The 12,306-nt window shown below is 38.0% G+C and overlaps 1 protein-coding gene across 2 annotated transcripts; it reads right to left on the bottom strand.

The window, feature by feature from the left end:
• Positions 1 to 1,602: 1,602 nt before the first annotated feature.
• LOC113071101 (uncharacterized) lies at positions 1,603 to 11,478 on the bottom strand. Of its 2 annotated transcripts, XM_026244467.1 has the most exons (12): positions 11,158 to 11,478; positions 10,493 to 10,837; positions 10,081 to 10,389; positions 7,440 to 7,511; positions 7,273 to 7,320; positions 2,968 to 3,039; positions 2,800 to 2,838; positions 2,618 to 2,695; positions 2,296 to 2,324; positions 2,127 to 2,201; positions 1,957 to 2,025; positions 1,603 to 1,778 (listed from the first exon to the last, which is right to left on the bottom strand). In XM_026244467.1, exons 1-12 carry the CDS (start codon positions 11,213 to 11,215, stop codon positions 1,686 to 1,688), a joined length of 1,287 nt encoding a protein of 428 aa, XP_026100252.1. In that variant the 5' UTR covers positions 11,216 to 11,478; the 3' UTR covers positions 1,603 to 1,685. The 2 variants fall into 2 exon arrangements, with proteins under 2 accessions (XP_026100252.1, XP_026100253.1); XM_026244468.1 differs by lacking the exon at positions 7,440 to 7,511 and having other exon boundaries at positions 11,158 to 11,477.
• Positions 11,479 to 12,306: the final 828 nt, after the last annotated feature.

Genomic DNA, 12,306 nt, shown 5'->3' with positions numbered 1-12,306 from the left:
GCTGGGACGCTCCTGAGTGATTCGTGTACACATCATGAAGCAGAGGTTCAGACTCGGGTCCAAACACCACTGGCCACCAGCTTTGGCCTCTGCTCTCATGGAGAGCATTTATTTATATAGCATATTTTATTTTAGATGAACTAGAAACAATGTTTAATTTAAAAAGTTTTATTTTGAACTGCAAGTCATTAAAAATAATCTGAAGCCACAGCCACGAGTCAGAGACCGGACTTGAGTACTACAGCCCAACTCTTCACAGTTCAGTTTCCTGAGAGCCAAGAAAAACCTGTGTCTGATATAGATGGACCATTGGAAACATCCGTCCCTGCTGCAGACACACTGTAACACTCACACACTATTATTACAAGTGACCTGAGCTGATCATCCTTGAGTCTCTGTTCCTGTAACTGTAGAGACGAGAGTGAGGCTCACACTGCTGCTCGGTGAGGGAAAAACATTGCTGCTCACACCCAGAAACAGTTTTAGTGTTACCACATAAGCACAATATTACCAGCGATGTGAGAAATAGAAGTATTTTCACCACAAACACTCACAAAGAGACTCAGTGAACGAGAACAATTCATTCAAACATCCGTTCAGAAACAGCGAGTCGTTCACAGAAGAGCATGAATATCTGATTCTTCACTCAGGACTAGTTCGACTAGAAGTCTTCAGAAATGAAGTGTCTATGAAGATGTTTCACATGTTGTGGAATGAAGATCTGATCATGATCATTTGCCAAAGCCAAAACGAAACAAAACAGCAAATGAACATTTCCTCCAAGAACAAGCTGACATTAGAAACAAAACAGCCGGATACAGTAATGAGACTTTTTAATATTTGACTACACACACAGTATTTGAATGATGTAAATATTGAATAATGAAAACAAAAACAAACAATCTTCTTAATGGGGCTTTTTTATTTATCTGGACACAATATCATGAGAAAAACACACACAAATGAAGATTTAAACTAACATGTAGACTAATGAAGACAAAACAACCACATTCAGTGAGGAGAGACACGAAACCAAGAGAACAGGGACTGATGAAAATATAAATTCTGATTTCTGGATGTTGTGGTGTTTCGACGGGAGAATGTGAATGTGACACAATCAAACGTCATTTCAATCATCCTCATCTCATAATACAGTCAACAAACATCATCTTTCTGACTGGAACAGAAGACACTTGTTTAAACTCATGACTCTTTATGGTCACACGTGGAAAAAATAAATAACTGCTATTTAATTTTGTGACATATATAATATAATTTACACATACTGATGTAATCTCTCACTACTGTCTGCAAGAAACAGTCTTTACATGCTGAAAGAAAGAGTAGTTTTCTTCTGCATTTGGTTGAAATATCTGAGATTAAATTAAATTAAATTAAATTTATGCATTTAGCAGACGCTTTTATCCAAAGCGACTTACAGTGCATTCAGGCTATCAATTTTTACATATCATGTGTTCCCGGGGAATCGAACCCCCAACCTTGCACTTGCTTGCTTGATAGCGCAGTGCTCTACCAGTTGAGCTACAGGAACACGAGATATGTTTGAGATACGTTTGGTTGAAATATCAGAGACATGTTTCATATAACTCTTCCACATATATGATGACTCTCATCAATCTGCTGCTGATGTGAGGAGCTCATGCACTGATCTGTATCATGAATCTTTATTTGTTCTTGTTCACAGAGGCGTAAAGTTCACCCAGCGGCTCATTTTGTGTTCCTCTGATGGCAGCGTAAGTCACTGAATCATCTTGATCCTGAAAGAACAGCACAGAGTTTCTCCGTCAGTGTCTGAACCACAGACACATGTTGATAAAGCTTCATTTATCTGAGATTCAGATTCAGAACTACATCTCAGCAGCGTACAGACGAGAGAAGCTGCTGTTTTCTCTGAATAGTGATGAAGAACAAGAGAAGGAGCTGCTGTCTACTCACTTTGACTGATTTGACTGGCTTTTTACTGGAAGAAGAGACTTCAGAGTACGTCACATCATCTGTCTGCTCCTAAACGTTTAACACACAGAACAGACGTGTGTCACTGTAATGTGTCAAATAATATGAGATTACAGACCAGAACTGAACGTCTAATGCTTTATTTGACTCACATTGTCTCTCGCAGCAGCAGGAGTCGACATGTTGATCGTCTCATACGTCACTTTATCTTCATTCTCATCTTTGACCTTCAGACAACAAACAGTTCAGACTGAGGATTCACTCTTTATTGAGCTTTAAAGACAGAAATCAGATCTACATCACTGGTTTTACTGAACTCACCGCTGTTTCACCAGTCCCTCTTTTATTACCTGAAAAAACATGCCTCAAATTATCATTTATAATAAACATGCACCAACACAGAACGTTAACAAAGCTAATGATGTTGAGGCAAGAAGCATTGAATATAATGAATTAAACAATGTTTGTTTGACTTGATAACTCTTTGAGACTGACATTACAGGAATAAAGCTGTGTTTGAGCATCTCAGAGTCACATGTTTCTGTGAGACACACAATCTGAACATGATGAGCTTGTTTGCTGATCATCACAGTGAGATCTCAACAGTGTTTAATTGTTATAAAGGAGTAAATGTGAAAGTCACCAGCTCTTTTTCTGCAGATCAGCCAGAGAACAGCAGTCAGGAAAACAGCGGCCGCAGCGACAGCAGAAATCAGGATCGCTGAAGAAGAGACAGACATAGTCAGATCACCATCACAGTCAAAGAGGAAGACAACAGCCATCGAGTCGAGAGAATGAGATTCAAACACTGAGATGACGGTGTACCTGTAGAGTCTGGGCCTGCTGTCGTTGTTTCACCTGGAGCTGTAAAAGATGAATGTTAGTTCAGATGAATCACACTGTAGAATATGCTAAACATATTTAATCAGTTAATACACAATATAACACAATATAACTCTAGCATGATGCACTACATGGATGAAGACACTGTACCTGTAGTTTTCTGTGTGTTTGTAGTCGAGAGATCCTGAGAGTTTGGGCCTGCTGTTGTTGGTTTATCTGGAGCTGTAAAAGATGAATGTTAGTTCAGATGAATCACATGTAGAACAGAGATCTCCAAAGTGTCCCCAAATCATTTTCTATACTGTATTCCTTTAACAAAAAGTAGTATACTTCTATGTATTTCATTTTATTAAGTATACTTAAGTAAAGTTCAAATATATTTTTAAAGTATACATTATGTAGCAAGTATACATATATCAGTGTTCTAGTAGTATACTTGTAAGTGTACTGTTTCAATTCTCCTTGGGAATAAATTGGTCCACTTTCTAGTATATAAAAGTATACTTTTAAGTATAACAGTAGCAAACTTTGAGTACACAACTAGTTTACCTCTATGTTTGTAGTTTGAACTGCAGTTATACTAAAAGTGAACTTATTGTTATACTACGGGGCAGTTGAATGCTTGAATCTGATTGGCTGATAAACGCTTGGTGAACATAGTTCTCTTGACTTCATTACAGTTCATATCACTTCACGGTCACACAGTTTACACAAACAGCTGTTGTCAGCGCTGCTCTGATTATTTCATCAGTTAGTCGTTAAAGTGTAGCAACTAATCACACGTGACATTTCTCACTAGCGAGGTAATAACAGCTGTTTAGAGACGCTGCAGCAGAATAGTGACACACAGAAACGTTAGCCTTATTCACACCAGCGCTCTCTCTCTCTGTCTCTCTCTCTCCCTTTCTTCCTCTCTCAATTTTTAATTAAACTCAATGTTGCTTTATTGGCATGAATGTAAATGATACAACATTGCCAAAGCTTAGTGTACATATACAGTTTAGTAGTTTTATACTGCAAGTATACTGATAAGTTTTCTTTAAGTGAATTTAAAGAGTAACTAAACCCTAAACCAACTTTTTTTTAGTTAATGACCTGTAAGAATGGGGCTTTATTAGTGCTGTTCATTGATTCAAGTAATTTTTTTGACATTTGAGTATAAAGTGTTTTAATTCTACAATATATGGTGTAAAAACGTTTCAGGTTGAACGGTGGCTACTGCAGTTGATTTTTCCTATTGGTTGTTGCGGTGGCAGGTGACGTAAGCAGTTTCCAGCTCACCACGCCCTTTGGTACGAGCTACCACACCCTTGGCAGTATAAAACCATCTTCATCAAAATCACTGTAGTGAGTCAGGAGCTGGATTTGCTAGTATTGAAAACGACCAGGATAGACTATTATAGCATCTATTTAGCATAGCAATTATAGTTATTGAGATTATTTTGTGTAGCCTATGTAGTTAATTAGCATAGTTGTTAGTGTAACATTATTATTGTTAGAAGCATAGTTAGTTAGTAGCATAGTATCGCAGCAGTTAGTATAGCTTCAAGTTAGATTTATCTGTATTTAATACAGTGGTCAGGATGGTATGTAGGTGTAGTGTTGCTGGTTGCGACAGCACTGCTGAACTGCATAGTTTACCAGCAGACTTTACAATTAGGCGCCAGTGGTTGCATGCACTTGGCCTGGAAGACCGTGAGTTCCCGCCTAGAGCTGGAGTGTGCAAACTGCATTTTACACGGGATTGCTTCTCCAACGCAATGGAGGTGGAAATGGGCTTCTCCACACAGCTCGTGCTGAAAAGTGACGTGGTGCGGGAGTTAAGACAGCAGCTCGAACTGATATGAACAAACACCTCGACATCCTCCACTTCAGGAAAAGGTAAGGGAGAAAAATCCTCTACTTCAAATGAACGCTCTGTTGCAAAGCTACTTGCGTCACTACAGTCACTCTCCATTTTAGCGTCTCTGACAGCAGCTGTCAATCAATCCGTCACTGCGGGTCTCAGGTTCACGCCCACCGCTCAGCCCCGCCCTCGGTTCGTCCCCTCTATCTCCGCTGTGCTCTGCCCACTTTTCAGCATTTTTCAAATATTGCCAGTGGGTGGAGTCAGGCTCTGACCAGGAGTTTAGTTACCCTTTAACATCATACTGTAAGTATACTACTACGTCCGTATTTAGGTTTTAGTGTGAATATGTTTAGTTATATGAATATCTGAACATAAAAACATCCAAAGAAAGAACAGGGTCTGCTTGTGAAGAAAAACATTTTATTTTAGCTTCATGCATTATTTTTTAAACACTTTAATGCGTTTCATAAAAATAAAGGAATACAATTTTGAACCAAAAGCTGAAAAAAGACTATGTGTAGATGGAGTCGATCAACTCCCCAAAGCTTGACTGTAATTATTACCTCTTCATCGGTCGACATTTTATTTACGTTACGTTACAGTTTTCTTTATTTACTCTCAACAAATGGAAGTGAAATGTGACAACATACCCATATCACAGCTTAACATATTATCTGATATAATGAAAAAAGAGGAATGTGATTCAACCACTGTGACCTCTGACCTTTGATTTATGTCCTCGGACTGATTTATTGTCTATTGTTCTTCTTTATGCTGCTGAAATCCAGAGATTTCTGCTTTAGATCTGAAGGATGTTCTGCTGGAATCATCTTCTCTTAATAACATGGGATGCAATGTATATTTATGTGCCCCCCCCCCCCCTCTTATTTAATAAGACACTGACATATTTCATTAATGTTTTTTTGGGATGCAGTACCACTGTGTGTAGAAGTTACCTGTTGGGAATATAAATGTATTATAAACATACTATTTAAATTTCAAGTATATTTTTAAAGCATTTCATATAGGGCTGTGCGATTAATCGAAATTGTAATAAAATCACTATTTGAGTGTGTGTGATTTCTAAATCGCTTTATAGCATGATTTTCAGCAGCCCTGACCTCCTGCAGTATGCTGTCTGAACCAATCAGAAAGCAGCGCTCCTTAGTGGAGACTGGGCATAACTCCAGGTTCACACTCTGTCTGTGATGTGTATTTTTTTCAGAGCCCATGTTAATAGATCAGAGTGTTCACTGCACACGGTAAAATATGAGAACAGAAAAGATTAGAAATAGAAAGGTGTGGAAAGAATGAATATCTAGCGCATGATCATAGAGAGAGTTGTGAGAGCACAGGACACAGTTTGAGACGAGAGGAGACATGTTTTAAGTGTGTGCACTCTCTCCGAGCGACAGCAGCGTGTATCTGAGCACACGAGTCTGGTTTTGTGACAGAGCAAAGGAAATCTGCACGTGAACAGAGATCCCGCATTATTTTAATGTGCTTTCGTGTTAAAATAACACGCTCTCTCTGCTGCTTCTGCACCACATGAGCCTCTTTCACACTGCACGTCAGACCCGGCATATTGCCGTAACATTGCCGGGTCACCTTCTGTGTGAAAGCAACCACGTCCCGGGATTGATTACCGCATTGAACCCGGGTCGGGGACCTAGTAACATTGTCGAGTTAAACTGGGACAAGCGCTGTGTGAACAAAAGCCAGATCTAATTCCGTGTCGTTATCGCGTGACCCTTTTAATGGCTGTTTTGAAGGAAGATCAACATTCACGATGGAAAAATATGTGCAAACTGTAATGAAGCAGAGATCAGTTAGTTCCTCACTTTCCGCGCTGACGCCGAGATCGTCTGCTTGCTTCAGTGAAAGTATAACGTGCCTAATGTTTTCGACTCGTACATTACACGTCACGCGCTGATGTCAAGTGTCGTTACGGATCTTTACGGGTTGTGTGTGAAAGCACGCACATATACCGGGTCATCACTGGCAGTGTGAAAGTACAAAATCTAGCGACCCGGGAACAACTGCAGGAACACTTTACCCCTGTATTTGCCGGAATGGCAGTGTGAAAGGGGCTCTACACATACTGTATCACACTGCAGACGGAGAACGTGTGAACCTGTATAATGTATAACAAATCTATTTCAACACCTGAGACACCGCTACAATGAGCTCTATGAACACACAATGAGCTGCCTGGACACGGGTTTTATTTTATATATTGTTTTTTTGTTTGCCATATGTCTAGACATTTTGTTTGACATCTTTACTTAGTGATTATTGTGACTTATGTTTCTTCTAGAGACGTTACAACTTTTTGATAAAGCTCTCATTGGTTTTCTTTTGGAAATATGTTTCAAATTTATACTGAATGCATGTATTACTGTAAAGCAAGTATGTGTGTGTCAGAATTGTGATTAAAATCGAAATCGCAAAACTGATCAAAAAATCATGATAGGTTTTGTTTTTTGTCCATATCGCACAGCCCTAATTTAATACTACATCTCTTCCACCTGGACAGTTAACACACAAGATAACTCTAGCATGATGCACTGCACTGAATGAGAAAGACTGTGATGATGACAGTGTACCTGTAGTTTTCTGAGAGTCTGGGACTGCTGTCTCTGGTTTATCTGGAGCTGTAAAAGATGAATGTTAGTTCAGATGAATCACATGTAGAATATGACAAACATATTTTAATCAGTTAATACACAATATAACTCTAGCATGATGCACTGCACAGATGAGGACAGTGTACCTGTAGTTTTCTGTGTGTTTGTAGTTGAGAGATCCTGAGAGTTTGGGACTGCTGTCGTTGTTGTATCTGGAGCTGTAAAAGATGAATGTTAGTTCAGATGAATCACATGTAGAACAGAGATCTACAACATGTCCCCAAATAATTTTCTATACTGTATTTTCCAGTTTCTTTTTTTAAATAATCTAAATCTGCTCATTTACTTCAAAAAGTCACTTGTATAATACACAAAACGGCTAAATAAACCGTAGACACTTAAAGTAGGCACTGAAGTAGGTTTTTATAGCTATATTTCTCATGTGTGTGTGATAGTATTCACTGATGGTTTTAGGATCATGGTGAACATAGTTTTGAGGTTTGATAATAAGATTTTTTTTTTTTTTTTTTTTTTTTGTGACAGTTAACTACATACACCGTGGGTTTCCTTACACAGAAGTCACCATCATGTTTCTACAGTAGCCGTAAACAGACAAACTGCTCTACTGAGCACGTTTCATCACTTTGTTGTTCTTGTGAATGAAACACTGACACAATGATGAACAAATACATTAACATTCACAACCACACCATCGATGTACTGAATAATTAAGTAAATATAATTCACTGATTTACCTTCATAAATAAATCTTATTGCTCTCTCTGTCTTTAGCGATCACATCTTGACCTGTGTGGGCCACCATAGCTTCTCTAAAGGGAGGACTGAGCCGCTAGATGCTAATCAACACCTCACGCTAAAATCTACACAAGGTTTGCGCTGCGGCTGCTGTCAGATCTTAACTGACGCACATCCTGATTATTACACCACTTATAAAAGTAAAGAATATGCTAAAAAATTATGTGTTACAGAATGCTGAACACATTTACAATCTATTATTAATTCAGTTTTTATAAAGAGCTCTGTGTTTTCTGGATGAGTATTTTGGTGAGGATCGAGCTGCAGCTGAACAGAATTATTTGGTTTTTATTTTAATTCGTCTGTTCTTGTGCAGTTTGTCGTCTGTGCTGATCATCAGATATTGAGACGAGAGAAGTAGAGGAGAGCAGACCACAGTGTGACACTTTTGACTTCCTCAGTTTGTGTGAATCCACATCAGCTTCATAGAATAATTATTTTAACCACAGTCATTTACACTTGTCCCGTACAAATACATTGCTCTGTTTCATAATTACACTGTATACATTTTTCTTTATTTACCCTCAAAAATAAAGTTAAATGTGACAACATCCATATGACAGCTTAAAAGAAGTAGACAAACTACAAGACATACTAAAACATTTTTTTTTTTAATAAAATAAAATTGTTAAATAAAATAATGGTGTTTTATTAAGAATAAAAAATGATCCATGTTTGGGACGGTTCACATAAACGAGCAAAAATGCTTTATATTTCTTGTAATAATCCACTTCTGAGTATTAAAGATTGACTGTCAGTCTTTATTCACCGGTTCTTCCTGGTTTCTCATTAAAACTCATTAAAGTAAACCGAGTAAATGACGTCTCTAATGTCACAGAAGAGCAGACTGTAACAGTGTAACAACGAGCCGCATCTGAACTGATTACTGTCTTCTGATAGATATCAAACCATTAATAAACTGATAAACTGAGAAAGAACAGATCGGAGATTAAAATAATAATAGCAGATTTATCGCATTATAAATCAATACTAATAACTGAGATGAAAAATGTACTTTTACGATGGTAGAATAAATGTTCAGTGATATCTAAACACAGTAAATGTTGTTCTGCTAGCGTGTGTGTAAATATTCAATCATGTGTGTATCATCTAACCCTGTGTTACTGTGTGTCCCGCGCTCCTCTACAAACACTAGATAATAAATAATAGTTCAACAATCAAACTTCACGACTTCACACTGAACCAGAGAAAGAGGCTCAGACTTTAAATACTGTACAATTTGTATCGGCTTGACATTTAAAATCGATTAATAACTGTTTAAAAATAAACAATAAATAACAATTTTTGTAATGAATATATAGGCCTATGTTTTTTATTCACATATTTTCCCATTTTATTCCTGAACTGAATATCATTAAATGTAAAGGATGTGGAGTGAAGGGAAGTAAAATACATCTTTATAAAGTTTATTAACGTTTGGTTTTATTTTCTGCTAGGACCGTGTTAAATTTCCTCTGAATGTAATAAAATCTGACTTCTACATCGATGAGACTTGTCTGTTTTTGTTGTTTTCTATCAAGTTTGACCAGTTGAGTCTTATTTTCTGGAGAATACAGTATAATATAATGTGGAGCGTTTGTACAATAAAACAAGCACATTATGTTCAACACTCGCACACATTAACTTTAGTCTTAAACTCTGCTGTAATTATCAGGAGCTTCGGGAAGTTTTGGTCCCTGGATCTAAAACATGAGAAAACCCCAGACGCAGAATATGACAATCATATTATAACTTTGATCACATTACATTAAAAGTTAAAAGTTTCAATTCCTTCGTTCCCAGAAGCAGATCTTGAGCTGTTAAACTCAACTACAGTTCATTAGTTTGCAGAAGTGCTTGAGTTTCTTCTGTCAGACTGAAAGAAGCTTTAGTTCCTCAGTTTTTGGCACAAACAGTCTTTAATGTTAACATTATGAGAGTCTAACACTGATAGAGGAGATGTTTTCTCACCTGATCTCTTGACAGTGAATGTGACTGAGGTCTTGACTTTATCTTTCTGAGTAACTTCACATCTCCACTCTCTGTTGTGATCTTCATTCAGGAGTGTTGTAGTCAGAGAGATGATACAGGGATCTGATGAGGATGATCTCTGATATCTGGAGTCTGATATATTCAGTTTAACACCAGCCGGATTCACCCAGAACAGATGAATTCCCTCAGAACTGATCGAATCATCACAAGAGACTCGAGGATATGAATACAGCCGACAGGAGAGAGACACAGAGAGACCTGAACTGATCTGAGTCTGTGAGGATGAGACTGAAACACAGAATAACACACACATCACACACTCTTCAACCATCAGGAGATAGTAAATGAAGCATTTGTCATTTTTAAACTGAACAAATAATCATTAAATTACCATGAAGAACATGCAGATCAACACGAGTGTCATTTCCTTGTTTTTGGTCTTTTCCAGTCACATCAATCCATTGTTGGCAGGTGTAAGATCCAAAATCTTCTGTTGAGATGTTCCTGATGTTCAGAGAGCAGTCAGACCCCAGACTCAGTCTCTCATGTCTCTTGATGTCATTGTTTATTATCCCTAAACCAATCAGTTCAACTGTTCCTGAATGACTGAATCCGTTATAAACCCATGTAGTTGATTTGCAGCCAGGAAGAGCATCATGAAGAGCATTATTACAGGGCAGACGGACATCTTCACCAGATCTGATGAACACATGAACATCATCCTCTCCACTGATACCTGAAACACAAGAAGATCTGAGTGATCATTATGATAGATATTAATAAATGAATCACAGAAAGCAGAAGGTTCAGATCAGTCTTTTTCAGCAGTTATTACAAACACACTCTCCAGAATAAACTCTTGTTCTTCATCAGAGAGCTGTTCAAATCACAAACACACTCTTCATCAGAGAATAATTGAGAGATGTTTGAGAGTGAATCTGTCTAGTTTGAGTGTGTTCAGGAAGAATCAGTGTGTTCTGTATCAAACACAAGAAGAAACTCTTTCTCAGACTGATTGCACTGAATGTGTTGAAGAGAAAACACAGATGTCTTTACCTGTGAGAAGTGAAGAGAGAGCGATCAGTCCCAGCAGACACAGATGACACTCAGACATTTTCTCTTTCTCTTCATCATTTGCTCTCAACTCTTTCTTTAAATACTCTCAGCTCCTCGTGTGGTTTTAACTTCCTATGATCTGAGTGTTGAAATTCTTCTAGATCTGCACTATATGTCTGTGCATTATGAAGAAGTGCTGCTTTAGATTGTGTGAAACATGTTCTTCAGTGTGATAAAGTGCATTCTGTCAACCACACATCTGCTCTCAACACAGTTTATAAGCTATTCTCTCCTTTTGCACACAAGTGTTTTACTGATGCTTTTACTTCTGTCTTTGAGCAGTTTCCTGCGAGATGTTAAAATCCAGAAATAACATCATTGATTATTAGTGATAAAACTGGTTTCCATTATGATTCACTTGTAGAAACTGCAGTGTGTGTTGAAATGATGAAGATAAATAATATTGTGGTGAAGTGCTCCTTTATGTTTCGAATGACCCTGCCCCATGAGTATTTAGTGAGCTGTGGTTGGACGATATTAAAAGTATCCCCAGAGCGTCATTGTGGTTGGGGTTCGTGTGCTTCAGCGTGTGAGCTGGTGTCAGTTTAATTTTATAACTAGACAAATTCAATCGCACGTGTAACCCGGCGGGCTGGGAGTGACTGCTGTAGGTCTACTGCATTATGTATATGTGGACGTGGGATTGTGTTTGCATATGAATGACGCGTGAATTCATTTTTGTGTTGTAAAGGGAAGGAAATGCGAAGTCCTGCTGATTGGTCTGTAAACCCACTCATGTGTCTGTCTATTTTTAAGTAGAAATGTGTGTGTGTGTGTGTGTGTGTGTGTGTGTGTGTGTGTGTGTGTGTGTAATCCTGTGTTTTGTGTATTTCAGGCCAATAAAGTGGGTGCTTGATAGTGACGCTGCTGTTTTGTTTTGCTTTGTTTTTAGTGATTTTGTTTAAGTTGTGTTTCTATTTGTTTGTCTTATCCTGTTTTGTGTGTTTGATCATGGTTCCGGACGGTTGCCTTGGTTACCGCGGGGCCGTGTGTGGCTGTTGTTTGTGTTGGAGATGATTAATCAAAGTCAATGTCACCTTTATTTATATAGCGCTTTAAACAAAATACATTGCGTCAAAGCACTGAACA

This window comes from Carassius auratus, unplaced genomic scaffold (genome assembly GCF_003368295.1).
Source record: "Carassius auratus strain Wakin unplaced genomic scaffold, ASM336829v1 scaf_tig00005954, whole genome shotgun sequence".
Classification (NCBI taxonomy): domain Eukaryota; kingdom Metazoa; phylum Chordata; class Actinopteri; order Cypriniformes; family Cyprinidae; genus Carassius; species Carassius auratus.
Note: the sequence above shows the minus strand (reverse complement) of the source record. Positions and strands in the feature narration are given on the sequence as shown.